The sequence below is a fragment of the Theropithecus gelada genome, chromosome 4 (assembly GCF_003255815.1).
Source record: "Theropithecus gelada isolate Dixy chromosome 4, Tgel_1.0, whole genome shotgun sequence".
Taxonomy (NCBI): Eukaryota; Metazoa; Chordata; class Mammalia; order Primates; family Cercopithecidae; genus Theropithecus; species Theropithecus gelada.
The window spans coordinates 143,484,418-143,503,226 of NC_037671.1; the positions used below are offsets into that span (position 1 = coordinate 143,484,418).

Genomic DNA, 18,809 nt, shown 5'->3' on the forward strand with positions numbered 1-18,809 from the left:
TCCAGTGAAATGTCGGGGAATCTTTTCTTAAATACTGTTGTATATGGTATATGACGTGTTAAACGAAAAGTTTCAAAGAAAATAAGCCAAATTAGTGGTATCCAGGTAGATCTTTTCAGTCCTTCATGCTGCACATCCACCAGAAGTGAGTTTTATAACGAGTCTCACTGTAACACTTATGGTCAGACTGCAAAATGCACCTGATTTTAACAAGCATAAAATGTCATTTTTATGAGAATGACTAGACTCTCCTCTTAAGAGTACCTGTGATAATCAGACAGCTGCATACACCAGTCTCACAGGAGTTTTAATCTTCAAATGGTCATTTTACCTTACATATACAGAGTGTCTTAAGCATATAGCAATTTCCACTTTATCTTAGCTAGTGTTAGAACCAGCACCAATAACAATGAAGAGTATATGGTTTATCAGTCACAAAAATCTGTGTCTATCACCATAGTTTGACTCTTAATACTCTAATGTCACAAACAACTGGCTTGAAGAAGTCTTTCCTGGTAGGTCCTATATCTAACTGTTCAATCCGTGACAAAAAAAGGGAACTCTTCCCCACTCTAACTGGTCTTCCTAAACGTAGGAGGGGCTGACATTAGCTGTCTCACATTAACTTTCAAAAGACCATCAGATGAAAACGTTTCATCAAAAGCCACCTACTTAAGTATGAACAATGCTCAAAGAATGACAAATCAAAATTCTGGGCACTATCCTAAGAGAAAACTCTTCCAGAACAGATACTTCAGAATTAATTTTCTCTCTGAATTTGGCCAAGTTTGGTGGTTTCATTCACAACATTTAAGGAAAAATGTGACGGTTTATGGATAGCAGGTAATAAAACAAATCTTTATACCACTTACTAGTAATAGAAACGGTTTAGGCTCACAAATGTGTTAAAGCTTTCTCTTTCCCCGCAATGGTAGTCAAGCAGCATAAACGAATCAACATTTCCTCAGTTCAGACCTCAACTGGTTACAGGCAAGCAAGGGCTCCTCAGAATTTGCTTTACTAATGGTTTAGGTCAGAAATTTTTTTGAATGTCTTGCTATGTCTTCGTGTTCTTTTCCCCATCTCTATTATGTTTGTTGCCCTGTTGGTCTCCTGACACTTCCATTTTCTCCTTTTATGTTCCTGCTATGCTCTCCCAATGGCAGTAACCTAGGGTATAACTGATCACACCTCTTGTGATTTTCTTCTTATTCTAGGACTTTCCAGATCTGGACTCCGAAGAAGACGCCCAGGTGTAAGCCCAAAGGTTACCTATTTAAATTTTCCAAGCACAGTGTGTGGAAAATCATTCCTCGCCCTTCATTTTGTGTTGCTTAACGGCGCTGTCGTGCCTAAACGTAGATACTGGCCAAGAGCTAGATTTCCAAAATGGCTTTGCTCCTTTCGAGCTGACATCGGTCTATAACATGCAATTTATTTCCCCTGCAGGCAATCTTTCTCTCTACTCCAAATACTACCCGATACACAGAAAGCTGAACCTAACCCAGTGTAAACACCGATTCTCATCTGCTAAATTCAGCAAGGCCGGCAAAGCTGTTGCAATGATGTAAAAAGAGCGTTAAAAAATAAAAAACACAAAAAAACACACAAAAAACCAAAAAAAGCCAAAACACCCACACGAAGCCAACCGGAGGGGCGGGCGTCGGCCGGATCGCGCCCTCCCGCCGCGGCCACGCCTCCCCGCCGCGGCCACGCCCCCGCCGCCCCTCTCCGCGCCGCCGCCGGCGGCCTCCGCGCGGGCCTCCCAGCCCTTATTCCACTCACTTTGTTCTCCGCCTTTGTCCTAATCCACACCAGCAGGTGGAGCCGCAGTTAAAGTTTCCGAGTCCATTCCGGGAGCGGGAGCCCATCTTGCTGGCTGCCGAGGCCCTCGCTGGAGGAGGAGGGTCAGAGCTCGGGTGCAGCCAATCGAGGGCAACGCTGCTACTTATCAGAGCAGAATGGGCTGTAGTTTAGTGAAATAGGAAAGCTGCAAAACACTGTGGAGTGCTCCCGTGTAAATAAAAAGAGGAAAAAAAAAGTTTCTCAAGTCGCCGCTGCACAACGTCGGGCCGGCGCTGGGGCGGGGGTCTGCGCTCTCCCGAGCGGCCGCGCGCTGGACTTTATTGTGCCGCAACCAGCCCCAGTTCCCATTGTTTGTGTTTTTTTCAAAATATGGCAAAGGTTCAGGTGAACAATGTAGTGGTGCTGGATAACCCTTCTCCTTTCTACAACCCGTTCCAGTTCGAGATCACCTTCGAGTGCATCGAGGACCTGTCTGAAGGTGAGTGCGGCGCCCGTGCGCCCGGGCTGTCAGTTGCGGGCTGCAGACGTTGAAAGTTTCCCGGGCCCGGCCTCGCGCTGGGCGGCTGTGTTCGGCGCCGGGCGGCCGCGGGCTGCTCTGCGGAGGGAAACTTGAAGTTGATGGTCGACGGCCGCCGAGGCGCGCGCGGCTTTCCGCCGCAGCCCAGGCGCCTGCCGGGCTCAACTTGCGAGGAACTTGTTTGAGCGGAGGAGCGGAGGTAGCCATGTTGTCAGCTTTGTCTGCGGGAGGGCAGCTCGGAGACCCGCACTCGCGCCCGCGGCGCCTCCTGGGGTCGCGCCGGGCTGGCTCAGCGCCGCCAACAGCCTCCGCGACCCTCCGGGCCCGGGCACGGAGGCTGGGAAGGGAGAGGCTGTGTGTGTGGTCGCGCCGGCGAGTTCGGAGCGGAGCCATCTTACCCCAGTCGAGAATTGGGCCAGCGACCCCGGCGCACGGCGCCTCTTCTTGCCCCTTCGCCCGCCTGCCCCCGGCGAAAGGCAGGCAGTAACTCTCGAGAGCTCACGGTGGAGTCGCCGCACTCTCCGGGCTGGCCATGCCTGGCCGCTTCGGGGAGGAGAGCGAGGCTGTCCTCGCGCTGATTTCTGGCTTCCTCGACCAACCAGCGGGGGAGGCGGGCGCAGGCTCGGCCCCTCCGCGCCGCGGGCTGGGCGCCGGCGCTCCCCGGGGGCCGCGGGTCCTGTTCGGCCGGTCCTGTTCGGCCGGTGCCCGGGATGCGCCGGGATGCTGGCGCGCAGGCTCCCCAACCAACGTGGACTCCTTTCCCCTAATGACGAAAAGCTAATCTCAGGAAGAGAAAGAGAGCTGAGCTAGGAAGTTACATTTAACCTAAGAGCCTAAGAGCAGAAATAAGATACTTAAATAATTTCCAGGACTTAATCTCTGCCTTCTAAATAGTCTGAAAGAAGACTTTCTTCAAGAGCGTGTTGAAATCTAAAATAACTCCACATCCAGATGCAGAACATACCCTAAACATAAAACACAAACGTAGGCTATAAAATTAAGGTAAACTCCTCATGTCAGTCCAAGAATTCCTGGTATTTTTTCTACATGTATTTTAAGGTCTTAAAAATACGTATTCTTAATATGTTTAGTAATAAATATTTAGAAAGCTAAAACAACAATTATCTTTGCTTTAATTATATTTTACTAAAGTAATTCAGTGCTTCATTTGCCAGTTTTGAAGGGGAAATAGTTTAACTTCATCGATGAGGGACATACTTCTTTGAACTAGAAGTGTATTTTTAAAATGCTCTGAAGATGATTTGGCTAATCGTGGCATGTAAAACTTTTCATTTTAAAAACTAGTTTTTAATCTCTAAAATGTATATATCATATGTAAGGTTAATTTTAATTATAAAACAATATATATCATTGTAATAAACTTTTAGAAAGTTGTACAGGCATATATAAAGTTAACAGTTCTCTATACTCAATGCCTTCCCCTATCTCCTTTAGGTAATCACAATTACTACTTTAACATGTGCCCCTCTGTGGGGTTTTTTTTTTTTTTTTGGTAAACCTATATGAGCATAAATGCACATACATATATAGGGCAAATTTTGAAAGATGATTCATTTATTAAAATAATTTCAAATAGGCCATTGATAACACTTAGGGGTATTTTTCTTATTACTCTGAAGTCATCTGTATGATACTACTATGAATATAAGCATTGCAGCTACCAGGCCCATTTTTCACACCCAACAGTCAGTAATTTTTTTTTATTGCCAACTGCATATAAAAATAGACAAAAGAAAAACCATTGATCGGTCCATTCCAACTTACACCACAGTGTTTTTCAAATATACTACCAGAAGTTCTTCAAATTACAGGTATTTCTCAAGTGATGCCTTCCATTTTAGGAGTCAGCTCTGAACAAAGAAGATAGATGACTCAGGATGTCGTTACAGGGCTTTTACATTGCATAGATGAAACCAGCCATTCATAAAGCCAAAACATGTTCCATTTTTAACTGGGATCCATTCAGAACCCAGCTGAATCACATCAGGGTTTTACAGTACTGGTGTCAAAAATATACTTATTTCCAATGGTATATTTCACTTCCTAGGCACCATTACTGAGCATTTATTTAGTATTTTAAAAAATATTTTAAGCTGAGTCATACTGAAGCTGCAAAGGAATCTTTCAAAAAGGTGCCATGCCTGTATACTCCACCTAGAGGCTATGTGGATTAAGGAAATTGAGTTTACTTAGCAAAGGCTTCTTATAGGTTCCATACTTTTATATTATAGTTCTTTTAAAAATTCTGTTCTTAAACTATAGAATTTTTTTTTTTTTTTTAAATGAGACAGTCTGGCTCTGGCACTCAGGCTGGATGGAGTGCAGTGGTGCAAACACAGCTACCTGCAGCCTCAACCTCCTGGGCTCAAGCAATCCTCCCACCTCAGCCTCCTGAGTAGCTGGGACCATAGTCAATGTGCCACCACACTGGGCTAATATTTTAATTTTTTGTAGAGATGGAGTTTTGCCATGTTGCCCAAGCTGGTCTCGAACCCCTGGGCTCAAGCAGTCCTCCCACCCCTGCCTCCCAAAGTGGTGTGATTATAGTGAGCCCACTGCACCCAGCCCAAACTATAGAATATTTTGAAAAGAATTTTCTTTGTAAGTTATTTTGCCTCAAGTCTCAAAGCAGAGTTTGGCCACCATTTTTCATACTTTCGTCAATAGCCCCCAAACATTTACTTTTCTTTAAGAGCTGCTCTGTAGCTTTGCTTCAGAAAAAGCTGTGAGGGATATCTGGTCTTAAGATAATTTGATTCTTTCTAATATAGGGCTTATATCAGGGGTTAAGACAGCCTGAGATCCTGGCTGGATGTGCTTGATGGTTACCAAGCCTGTACAAGTTTTGATTGACCATCCTGCCATTCTTAAATTTATATATAATCTTAATTACAGCTACTCTCAATTGAATACTTATACTAGAATTGAGCACGGTGTTTCATACTTTCCAACTTCAGCTTGTTCTAATTCCAAAGCCTACATACTTTCCACTAGACCACAGGTCTTCCCAAGTAGTGTAATTAGCTAAAAATTCCCTTGATGACTTCCCTCATTCACTCACTCTCACCACAAATGGAAATACTTTCAGGCTGGGTAAATCATTTAATCATGATTACTGTGATTAAATAAAAGTTAATGTTAAAATAAATGAACAGATTTCTTCACCTGAGAACTTATGTAAAGCATCTGACCTTACCCTTTCTCCCTCAAATACAGGGGGCAGAGGAATTAAATGAAAGCTGGGTTTAAAAAAAAAAAAACTGATGCTCATGTATAAAAAAGTACTGAGCATGTAAAACTCAGTAACTATAGCAAGCATCCCATAAACATAAAAATCAATGTACGAGTGTTCCCTGAGTTGCAGCCTATTCTTGTTAAGGCAAGATTATCTCACCATCGCCTCTGCTCTCACTTCCCCTGCAAATAAATTCCCTTATTCCACTGCTAACTTCAGAGCTAGAAAGAATTTATCTTATCTTCCCAGTTAGGTTTCCAGAAGAAGCCCAGGGTTTGTAGGCATAGCTTGGATTCTGATTCTTTGATGTACAAACTATGAATTTGTGTAGATTACTTCTCAGAGTCTCAACTTATTTGCATAATGGTGATAATTTGATCCATATGATGAAGCTGTTGAGCTTTAAACAATAGGTAAGAAGTGGCAGGATTAATACCCAGCATATAGTAGGTATGTTCTAAAATAGGTTTATAAATTATGGCTGTGTTCCTATGCCAGTCCACAAATGCCAATTTATACCACTTAGGATCCAGGGGCGTTATATGTAGTGGTACAATTATATATAAAATTAAAATTTATGAAAACCTTTATGTGATAATTTTTCTCTTTTTTTGGAGACAATCTAGTTCCGTTGCTTAGGCTGGAGTGCAGTGGCGCGATCTCGGCTCACTACAACCTCCGCCTCCTGGGTTCAAGCGAGTCTTGTGCCTCAGCCTCCCGAGTAACTGGGACCACAGGCATGTGTCACTCCTCATTTTCGTATTTTTAGTAGAGATGGGTTTCACCATGTTTGCCAGGCTGGTCTCAAACTCCTAACCTCAAGCGATCCAGCCACCTCAGCCTCCCACAATGCTGGGATTACAGGCGTGAGCCACTGTGCCCAGCCACTCTATGTGATGATTCTTAGTCTTATCCTCACTTGGCTAGTTTAGTACCTTTCACACCACTTGCTTAAAACAGTTTCTTCACTTGCTTTTTGGGTCACCTACCTCATTTGCCACTTGTTTTGTAACTTACTTTGTTTATTTGTCCTCTTATCTTTGGAGGTCTCGAATCTCATTCCTTAGAGCAAGCCTATGTATTTTTACGGCTTAACATATCATTGACAGTTTCCAAATTTTTATCCTGCCTATTCAGTATCTCTACTTAGATAGCAGACATCTCAAATATGTCTAAAATGAACTCCTGATTGTTCCTCCACCCCATGTCACCCCCCTGCAAAAGTGGCTCCTGCTGCTTTCATCTTAAGAATTTTATCCAGAATATAACTGTTGCACAGCCCCATGGCCACATGAGGTCCATGCCACTATAATTTCTTGCCTCAATTGTTGAGATATTCTGTTTCTTCCCTTGTCCTCTTACATTCTATATTGAACACAGCAATCAAAGCATTCCTTTTAAAATGAAAGTTGGGGCCAGGCGTGGTGGCTCACACCTGTAATCCCAGCATTTTGGGAGGCCGAGGTGGGCGGATCACGAGGTCAGGATCGAGACCATCCTGGTGAACACGGTGAAACCCCGTCTCTACTAAAAATACAAAAAAATTAGCCGGGCGTGGTGGCGGGCACCTGTAGTCCCAGCTTCTTGGGAGGCTGAGGCAGGAGAATGGCGTGAACCTGGGAGGCAACGGAGCTTGCAGTGAGCGGAGATTGTGCCACTGCACTCCAGCCTGGGCGACACAGCGAGACTCCATCTCAAAAAAAAAAAAAAATGAAAGTTGGCTTCTGTTACTGCTCTGCTCAAAACCCTCCGATGGCTTCCCATGCCACTCAGTGTGAAAGCCAGAGTCCTTATGATGGCCTTCAAAACCACATGATCTGGCTGTTCCCCTCATCCTCAATTATAGAGTTAGTTGCTTTCCCCCTTGCTTTCATTCTGTTCCAGCCCTGGCCTCCTTGCTTTTTCTTGCCAAGTGTACCCTACCTCTGGCCTTTGTATTTGCCGTTCCCTCTGATGAGATACTTATATTGCCTATTTCCTCTCTATCTCCATCAACAGATGATCTCAGGAGATGTCAGATGCAGCACCCTGCATCTGGAAATGTGCTGGAAGCTGGAAATATAAATGGTCTAGTTCTAGGACAGAGCCATGACATAATAGGTCCTCAGAAAGTGATTAGTGACTTAATAAGAGAAAATAAAAAAGGACCTTTCAGTTGATTGTAGTTTACAATACAATATAAATGAGCAGTACGTTACTATTTCTATTATCAACTTAGGGAACAAAATTATCTACAGTTACACAAAAATGGCAACACATGATGGCACTAACTAGATTGTCAAAAGTGACCCAGAAACTCACCCTTTGGGAGTGCTTATGTAACAGTGTGTTGAATGCAAGAGGCAGGCCCCACAGTGCAAAATATGTAAAGAATATGAAGAGGTCTCTCAGAGATAGTTTGTATTACAAAGTTATCTTCTTCCCCGACTAAACAGGAGACTCCTCCAAAGAGTTCTACTCATCTCTGGGTTCACTTCACAGAACACATTGTAAAGCATGCTCAGTAAAATCTGCTATATTGAATTACATGTAACGCCTTGAGTTGCACCTGAATGAATGTCTTTTCCTCCTGCCTATCTCCGCTGTGTATACTCTATTGTATCACGTGGTGTAAAGATCTTGGTTTCCTCTTCCCAATTTAAAGAATGTACGACACGGGGGTGCCATAAGGGAAAAACCCCATCGTCATCCTTTAGACAGTTGATGAGCTGAAGCCACTTACTTCTGAGCCACAAGGGAGGTTTTACTAATAATTTTTCTACTTTGGAGCTCTGTGATTATTTAGATCTCTGCAACATAGTATAGGGCTGCCCTTCCAAAGTGTGTTGAGGAGGACATTAAAAGATGACATACAAAAAAAGGGGGATTCCATAGCCAAATAAATTTGGGAAATGCTGGATTAATGTTACTGGTATTCTTTACTGAAGGATGTCTCAGAAAATTTACTATGCCAGTGTGCTTTATGAATCCTCAAGGTTTACAGCATTTCCCAAGTGTTTGGCTATGTTATCTTGTTTGTGAGGCACTGTCTAGGAACTAGTGTTTCACAAAAGAATATTTTGAGAAACTCTGATATAAAGTATGAACTCTGGTAAGAACTTTATAAAGAGCATTTCACTGCCTTTCTGGATTGCCATGAGAAGCCTAACAGCCAGTAAGTGGCTAAGTGGACATTAAAAGGGTCTTTGATGTCATCTGGTAATGTAATTACTGAATATGAAGTAATGCTTTGGTTTTTTAACCCTAGACTTGGAATGGAAAATTATCTATGTGGGCTCTGCAGAAAGTGAAGAATATGATCAAGTTTTAGACTCTGTTTTAGTGGGCCCTGTTCCTGCAGGAAGGCATATGTTTGTATTTCAGGTAAGATTAATCTTGGTAAATATGTATGCCACATATGTTTTGAAGTAGACTATATTATCTATTATAACTGTTATCCCTTTCCTTTTGGGTTAAATAACTCTGTTTCTGCTGCATTTACTTTTAATCTGTTTCCATCTTGTTTTAGGCAGTCTCTGTGTCACAAAGGAACTCTTACTTCCTGGTTTTATATGCTGAGAGATGTTAATGTGATGTTTATTTTAGGGAGATGCACAGCCTGCAGTAAACTTTATACTGTATCATGGCACACAGGGTGGTGAATTTTGGGCTCTTCCTGTGAATAGCATCTAAGTATCAGACTTCCAAGGTGGCTGTCTAGCATCCCAAAACATGGATTCAAAATATCTAAAACTAACTGGCATTGTCAGTAATATGCATCTTCAGTTTATGGTTTTAGCCACTATAACTGATGATGTAACAAAAACAACTTTATTTCAGCATAATCAGTAGTTGAGCTAGGTTAACAGATATGTTTAGTGGATACAGATGTGTGGTCTTGGATCACTGGAATGACATTCCAGAGTTTACTAAAGCATCTAATAATCTACATTATCTTATAGAGGACTACTTTTGCAAATTTACTACCCCACTAGGTATTTGTGAGGAGAAGTTCTAGTCATAAAAATTATGTTCTTAGATACCACTGAGAGTATTTGGATCTATACCAAGGCTTCAGACATTGTCTTCTATATTCAAAAGTGTTATTTCTTTTAATCCATGTTAAATTGCTATATGAAACCATTCAATTATTCCTCAATTATGCATGCTTCTTTATAAGAGAGATATTTGTAATAGACCAAAGAGTAACTAGCCATAGGTTTTTTAAAACTACTATTAATTTCTGTTACAAGTATTTCAACCCAACAAAGTCCCATCAGTTAAGTGGAACTCACTGAAAAGACTTAATCCAGAAAGAAAATCTAACTCTTCCTATGCCTGACCTCTGTTTTCTCACTTCACAGATGGGACCAATTTAAATGAAAACTGTTGGTCAAATAATCCTATCAGAAACTGGCAAAGAATCACTTAGACACATGCTATCTCTAGAGCTGCTACCTTTCCCTCCCCTGTCCTAAATACAGAATTTAGAATCTTGGTTTCCTAGCCGTAGTACTTTTGATTAAAAAGCAACACATAATTTACTGTATCTAAAAGAAATAGCTAAGAAAAGCTCAAATATACTAATTAAATACATGAGTTAAAAGTGCTGTTAATCAAAGTTGTGTGAGTGCATAACCCTGTAAGAGACATGGGTAACACAATGCCCTGCAGGAGGAAGCACTGCAGTTACAGATACAGGTCAAATGCCGACACCTCTGCTTATTGCTGTGTGACTTTACCTGCCTAACCTCCTCCCTTAGTCACTCCAGTCTTCTACAAAATGTGGATAATATTCTATCTCATTAAAATGTGATGGGGAATAAAACAGTACACTCAACTCACTCATAAATAGTGCCCTATTCCTATAATTAGAACTACATTTTTATTCTCTTAACTTCTTGAAATTGTTATATAAAAAAGCAGGACTTGCTTTGACCCACAGGCCTGGGGAACCCATACTTTACTGATAATTCATGATACAGTAAAAGAAACCTGGGTTGACATGTACTGATACACCTTTGGTTTTTTGTTTTTTGTTTTTGTTTTTTTTTTGCTACTATAAGAACTTACAAATAAATGCCTTGTTATTGAAACAAACCCTGAAAATCTTTTGTGTTTGTTATTAAGCATACTCCTAAGCTTTTGGCTGAAAGTGCTATAGGAAAAAAATGTATTCAAAAGCATTTCCTGCCAGTGATCTTCACGTAGTTTTACCTTGGTGTCAGTGTACATGTTGCAAAAAAGAACAGAGGAGGCACAATGTATATTCAGCCTGAAGGTTTTGCAAAATTCACCATTATCAACAGAAAGAGACTAAATTACAGCTTTTGTTTTGGGTTTTAAAACTGCTATAGTAATCTCCTGGTCTGCCACAATTTTGCCTCTCTAAATGGTTAAACATGTCTTTCTGAATGAGTCAAAGGCTACCAGGAAGATGTCCAGACATCTGCCTAGTATTGCCAGCTACAGTCAAAACAAAGATCTCTGCTCATCACTTCTGCATCCTAAATTATTTGAAAGGCCTGCAAGTTTCTCTACTCAAATTTGCTCAAAATGAATCCTTTTCAAATTGTAAAATGGTTTTAAAAAAATGTTTTATATTTACAACAGATTTTAAAACAGAAACACGCCTAGAACCAATTCACTGAAGGGAAGCAATATGGGGGAAGAGTTCTCATAGCAGTACTGAACTATTATGTATTTCCTATCTCCACCCACTTCCAGGTATATTAGAATCCGTTTGGGTACACTGGAAGTAATCTAACCCCTCTGCACAGGGTTGTGTAGAATCTCTAAGACAAACAGCATATTCTCCAGGACAAGGCTGGCTGTCCCTATCCTGGTGTCTCGCCAAAGAGATCATAAACCCCTTTGGGACAGGAACTGAGTTACCGATGAATTCCAAAATAATAAGTGCTCAGAGCTGAGCCACACATGAGATTATAAAGATGAACTGGATGGGACTCCTGCCCTGGATAAAGCGTAGCATCTAGAAGAGAAGACTGAAAAATAAACATGTTTAGATCACAGGGCATACATTCTTAAAGAATTTGTGACAAGAAATATCAGCACATAAAAAAGGAATCTATTGATTCTACCTTCTGAGTTAGAAAGGGCATCACTAAGAATACACTCAATGTAAGCTCCAAAAAAGATTAAAAGTTGAATTTTTCAGGATGTGAGAAAAGGACCTTTCAGGCCAAGGGAACAGTATGTTAGAAGCACAGGGGGTGAAATATTTATTTTTTAAATTTGTTTTTGTAGAGATGGAGTTTCGCCATGTTGCCCAGGATAATCTCAAACTCCTGGGCTCAAGTGATCCGCCCACCTTAGCCTCCCAAAGTGCTAGGATTACAGGCATGAGCCACTGTGCTCGGACAGAGTGTGAAAGATTTATCACCAAGTTTTAAAGAACCTGTGTAATTCATATCTCTAGAACAAGGGTGGAGTTAAAGGAGGTACGAATGGAGATGTTGGTTGGAGACAAACTGAGAAGGGCCTTATCAATGAAGTTAAAGAACTGAGATTTTATCCTTTAGAAAAGGGAATACTCATCTGAGGGTTTTAATAATCTGAGGTTTTAAAACCAAAGAGAAAGGAACAGATCTGTGTTAATGCTGGTAGCAGTGCAAATGATAGGCTACAGCTGGGGAGATCAGTTAGAAAATTCTAAGCAATATTCCAGATAGGAGATGACATGAATTCAGCCTCCAGAAATGAAAAATGCTGAGACTGACTAGATATAGGAGATAAGGGAGTGAGCGTGACTGAGATTTTTAGCCTAGGACACTAGGTAGCAATTTTATGCCTTTTTGTATCATCTACCTGTGTTAAGGATACAGTAAACATTAGTCTTCAACTTTCCCAAGCTAAGGCATTGGCTAAAGTGCTCATCTAGGCCCAGGAATATTCCTTGGTGCCCTGGCAACAGGTAAGCTAATTTGCTGGGACTTGATCCATTTACCACCCAGAATGGCTGCCTCAGATGCCTCAGCCATCACTGCCTGTGTTCCCCAGCCTATGGCTCCTTCCATTCGGTCATCTCATTACTATCCTGCACACTACGGTGGATGGGACCATGACCTTCACTCATGCTCTTAGTCTAGTCTAACTCAATTTACTTTTGCATTCCTCAAGGTTCACCTTACAATAGCTTGATTTAAAACAAGGTCTTTGACATCTGCCTAAAACAATCTTTACCTTCATTGGTTTCCACATTATGTGTGGTTTAAACAGCATACTATATTGTAGAGTCTAGCAAAGTAACTATTCATAATAGAGGGTTATTAATATTTTTTGAAAATCTGCTATGTAGCTATTTCCATCTCATTTTCAGTTTTGTTTTGTTTGAGACGGAGTCTCACTTTGTTGCCAGGCTGGAGTGCAGTGGTGCAATCTCAGTTCACTGCAACTTCTGCCTCCCAGGTTCAACTGATTCTCCTGCCTCAGCCTCCCAAGTAGCTGGGACTACAGGTGTGTGGCACCATGCCCAGCTAATTTTTGTATTTTTAGTAGAGACGGGGTTTCATCATGTTGGCCAGGTTGGTCTCAATCTCTTGACGTTGTGATCCACCCACCTCGGCCTCCCAAAGTGCTGGGATTACAGGCCTGAGCCACCGTACTCAGCCTCATTTTCAGTTTTATACTAATTTACTATTAGAATACCTGTGGGGGTGGTTGAGTGGGTATGAGAATATAAGTATCCTGGGTTGGAGAGGGAAACTGGTATAATAAACATTTGTGACCAACAGGCTATGAGGAGATAATACTTAATTAATTTAGGTCTGAAAATAATGACTGAAAAGGTTAAAATCAATTGCTGACTATAAAGGTTTTATAATGAATAGTGTATAATCCTTCATGAATCACCACGCAGTGTAGCCAGAATTTCTTCCTTTTAGAAGTGTAGTCATGCTTTCAAGTATCGAGGGTCCTTATGTATGCTGTGGTGAAACATGAACTGTCTTTTCCAGCTTATTATAAGTCAGTCAAAAATGAGCATTTTCCTTCTCAGTATGATTTCCAAGTTTTTGTTGTTGCGTCCTCAACTGATGGTTCTAGGTAACAAACTCCAGTCTTGCCTGCCACTAACAGCCTTTTGTGTGTGTGTGTTTCTTTTCTTTTTAATTTATTCTAGGCTGATGCACCTAATCCAGGACTCATTCCAGATGCAGATGCAGTAGGCGTAACTGTTGTGCTAATTACTTGTACCTATCGAGGACAAGAATTTATTAGAGTTGGCTATTATGTAAATAATGAATATACTGAGACAGAATTAAGGGAAAATCCGCCAGTAAAACCAGACTTTTCTAAGGTAATGTTCTTACTATTCCTTTTTAACTACTTTTACTATGCAATTTTTAAAGCAGTTGCTATTGCAATTTCATAGTATACTATTAAAATGGCTTTGAGATAAAATAAATCTGAGATCCTTATGCCAACTGGGCAAACTAATTATTGTTACATTACCATGGATGACTTTAAACCCTACCTTCAGATGAGTCATTAGTAATTAATGTAGGCAGACACCTTGAGCATTTCTGATGGTTTAGAAAAATGAAAGTACCTCTTTTTTTTTCTGAGATAGTGCCCTGCCCTGTTGCTCAGGCTGGAGTGCAGTGGCGTGATTTCAGCTCACTGCAACCTCTTCCTCCCAGGTTCAAGCGATTCTCCTGCCTCAGCATCCCAAGTAGCTGGGACTACAGGTGTATACCAACACACCCGGATAATTTTTGTATTTTTAGTAGACACGGAGTTTTACCATGTTGGCCAGGCTAGTCTTGAACTCCTGACCTCAGGTGATCTGCCTACCTCGACCTCCCAAAGTGCTGGAATTACAGGTGTGAGCCACCGCGCCCAGCGAAAGTACTTCTTGTAAGAGACAGGCCTTTGTTTATGGCTTTCTGTATAGCATTTGCCATATTGATTATTCCCATCATGATTCTGTTCATTTCAACCTTTAGGACATACAAATTCATTTCTGTTGTACTAATTATTCAATGATGATATTTTTGTGTGTAACTCTTCCCAAAATTGTGAGAGAAAGTTTTGTGTTTGTTTTTTCTATGAACACAGTTATCTCAAAACACCTACATGCTTTATCTGCTATTCTTAGAAGTTAAACTAATGGTCTTAAATATTTCTGGTAACTGAAAACAGCTTAAATTCTGAGTGAGAAGATGAAATCTATGATTCAGTATTCTTAAAGATACTTAGTACTTTCTGATTTTTCACTGGGAACTATAACAGTTTAGTAACTGGTGATTTTGTGAGAGTACACAGTAAATGAAGTTGAACATGGCACTATCTGCCAGACCATGCAGGAAAAATTACATGGCAACAGAATAGAATGTTCTCATGTTCTCCTTTCTGATAATAAGGCAGAACTATTTTTCACCCTTGTTGTGGTACCTTCCATTGATCCAATTTGTTATCTCTGAAGCACCTTGTATAGCACAAAAGAAAAGAAACGGGACTGTTTCTAAGAATGAGCTGTCTTTAAAAGGTGTAGGAAACCATTAATAATAATAATATGTATTTGACAATTTTTCATTTTCCTTGAAAACATATCTAAACAACATAGCTTGTTAAATAAAGCATCTTCTAAAGCATTCACTTTCAAAAAAGAGGAGATTCTTTCTTTTAGAAAACAGAAGTATAGGAGTTAAGTAGTTAAAAAGCCAGACGAATCCCCTCAGATTCTCCGTATATTGTTTCTGTTCGTCTAAAATAACTTCTTTGCTACAGCCCTAGTCCTTATTAGTTATATTTAAGGTACTTAACTTGAATTATACCTTTGTATATGAACTTGGCCCTTTAGAAGTAATAATAGGAACCATTTTAGTAAGCTCCTATTTGTATATGGTGATTTAACTTTTGTAGTGTTTACCATCTGGATGTTTCCTTTTTCCTCTAGCTTCAAAGGAATATTTTGGCATCTAATCCCAGGGTCACAAGATTCCACATTAATTGGGAAGACAACACAGAAAAACTGGAAGATGCAGAGAGCAGTAATCCAAATCTACAGTCACTTCTTTCAACAGATGCATTACCTTCAGCATCAAAGGGATGGTCCACATCAGAAAACTCACTAAATGTCATGTTAGAATCCCACATGGACTGCATGTGACCACCTACCATCCCTTTAGTACAAATTAAGCTATTAAAAATACACAGAACTATTTCCCTGAAATTCCGTAAGTACATAGTCAAAACACAATGTGAAGAATTTGTTTAAAAACATCCTGTAGAAAGTTTATAAGAAAACCAGTATTTGAACAAATTGTGGAATATAAATACAACTATTTTTAAGTAATTTTTTTCTCTAATGTGTTATTTTATTTGTTCTGAAACTAATCTGATTAAAGCATATATATTATTTTCTTCTCCTGTATATGTAATGAAAGCACTTATAAAGAAACATGAATCATTAGACCAGGTTGTAAAGATGTCTTGGCCTCCGGGACAAAATCTTTGGATGACTATTTTACTGGCCTTTGAAAGAACAAAGTTTACTTCAACTAAAATGTTTCTTCCCGTGAAGACATATAGTAGTATCATTTTAATTTAAGGGGCAGATTTCCATTCTTTTTTGGCATGTCCTTAAAAAGGGGATTTGAAATCAACTATATGCTACCAAGAACTTGAGGATCCAATTTTCCAAGCCACCATGAAGCCTCTTATGGCTACTATTATAGTTCATGTGATGTTGGAGAGCATTTGATTTGCTTTGTAAGAAAATAACAAACATGGCTAATTGTTTAAAAGGTTCCCTGGCTATGGTTTTTGTTTTTATAACAGAGTTCAGAATATCAGCATTTCTTGAATCATACATCATTATTGCCCAATGAATTTAAGACCAAATACGGTATCGGGAGAAAATACAAACTCTCTATGTTTAAGAATAGGAGATTATAATGGCTCAAATTTGTTCATTTGATTTCTAAAAATACCGTGAACTTTAAAAATTCTTTTAATAGATCATGTTATTGGCAATATTTATATAAAAACCATGGATTTAGAAAGGTATATTTAGCTTTATCATAATAGATATGTTACTATTTTGGAAATATATATATTTTCACACCTGTAGTACTCTTCCCCATTTCCTCTGACACTCATGCAGAATGAGATCAGGCATATTTGTGGTTGACGTACTCTAGATAGCTTTTCCAACAAGTTTTTGAAAAGCAATCTTGGAAAGGAATTAATTAACTAAATGGGGTAAAAGGTTTCTTTTTCTTTGAGAGTTAAGTCCTTCCTCAAAAATTTTCTTATGCTCCATAAAATTAAGGGTAGAATATTTTCATTATTCTTGCAGCTAAGCAAGACAGCCATATGATGCAGGTTATGCAGTGCCTTCATATCTAAAACTTTTATACTGCACTTTTTAAAGCTTTTATGTTGAGGAAAGGAAAAGGGCATTTGTCTAAATACGGATTCTGAGTTGTATATATTTCCTATCATTCTAAAAAAGTGAATTTGTGAAGCAAAAGTTTTGCCAGATGTTAAACTTTGAATTTAATATACCAGATTATTAAAATATTGTCCATTAACTAGTTCATAGATTTTAAAAGTAAAATACTTGACTGTTAAAACTATATAAAGAAAATCTCATTTGTCTAATTGCAATTAAAAGAAAAATGTTAAAATATTAAAATGAAAATAAAAGCATTACTTTCCAACAAAGAGCTCAGTGGTTAATATAATAGGAACAACACATGTGCTTATTAGAAATAAAGCATATATAGCCAAATCACCAAATAAAGCCATTTACTGCTGAGTTTTTATTCTAATTATAACAATCTATTTGTAGTGACATCAAAGGGTTAGGTTTTTGTATCAATTTGTAAATGGACAACCAATTTTCACTTAAGCTTGGGACATGCAAACCATTACCTTTTGTTATCTTAAATTTTATCACTCTTAAGAATTTTCTTAAATTAATGACTGAAAATAGATTTAGACTTCAAATATTAGAAACTAAGAAACTAGCACATAGGTTGTTTTTTTTTCCCCCTCTGGTCTAGCCTCATTTACCGATCCTACATCCGAAGAACTGTTTTCCACCCTTTTGATCATAGTAAATAGCTGTGTCCTGAGAATATAAACATGAACCAATGACTTATGCCACTAAGATGGAGGCAATAAGGGTATTATTTGGGCTGAGAAAACATTACAGAAGTCTGAAGAAGTATGCATGCATTTATTTGCCCATTCATAACCTTATACAACTTTAGGCTCCCATATAACTGTACCATCTAATTTTAGGATTTGGGGTTTCTAGCTTTCCCAAGCATGTCTATGGCAGCAGTTATCAAAACTTTTTACCATAATCCATGGTACAAAAAGGTTAGGGCCAGGCACAGTGGCTCACGCCTGTAATCCCAGTACTTGAGGAGGCTGAGGCGGGTGGATCCCTCGAGGTCAGGAGTTCAAGACCAGCCTGGCCAACATGGTGAAACCCTGTCTCTACTAAAAATACAAAAATTAGCCAGGTGTGGTGGTACACACCTGTGATCCCAGTTACTCAGGAGGCTGAGGCAGGAGAATCACTTGAACCCAGGAAGCAGAGGTTGCAGTGAGCCGAGATTGTATCACTGCACTCCAACCTGGGCAACAGAGCACTAGATTCTATCTCAAAAAAAAAAAAAGCACGACTCCATAAAAATTTTGTTAAAAATTTTCATGAAAACACACCCTTAGTATACCTTTACTATGCAGTATTTTGGTATTTTTTATTGTATTTCACTTTGAAAGTGCTGGTTTTGACCCACTGAATTGACTTTTACATCTCTATAATGGGTTGCAATACACAATCTGAAGAAAGGCTAGTCTGGCCCTTTGGGTAGACCAGAAGTAGCAATAACTATTCTGCAACCATAAAATTTATATTCCCTATACTTGTTTTTTCATATTTGGATTATGATCTTTGCATTACAAAGGAGGAAATGTGCTAATACACTTTTATACTAATTCACTAATCCAGTGAATCAGCAGCAATTCACTGTCAAACTGCCCAAATACTCTGAAATTACCAGTCATCCACTAGATTTTCTTGACACTCTACATAATTAGGAAACATTCCACATAATTACTTGGGGAACGTCTTTATTTGTTGTTGGTGTCATTTTATACAGAACTTAGAACACTGGGTCATACGGATTTAAAATGCATGGGAAATGTTCTTTATATATTCGTGCCTAGTATCCTGAAGTTTGTCTACTCTTCTCAATTCCAAAGATCCAT

The 18,809-nt window shown here is 39.6% G+C and overlaps 2 protein-coding genes across 2 annotated transcripts in view; one reads left to right on the forward strand and one right to left on the reverse strand.

The window, feature by feature from the left end:
- Positions 1 to 18,809, reverse strand: part of MCM9 (minichromosome maintenance 9 homologous recombination repair factor) — a 120,604-nt gene that overhangs the window by 77,264 nt on the left and 24,531 nt on the right. The gene's annotated exons all lie outside the window — the stretch shown is intronic.
- ASF1A (anti-silencing function 1A histone chaperone) lies at positions 1,732 to 17,249 on the forward strand. Its single transcript, XM_025383235.1, has 4 exons — positions 1,732 to 2,284; positions 8,827 to 8,942; positions 13,699 to 13,875; positions 15,478 to 17,249. The coding sequence occupies exons 1-4, from the start codon at positions 2,176 to 2,178 to the stop codon at positions 15,688 to 15,690; spliced, it is 615 nt and encodes a 204-aa protein (XP_025239020.1). The 5' UTR covers positions 1,732 to 2,175; the 3' UTR covers positions 15,691 to 17,249.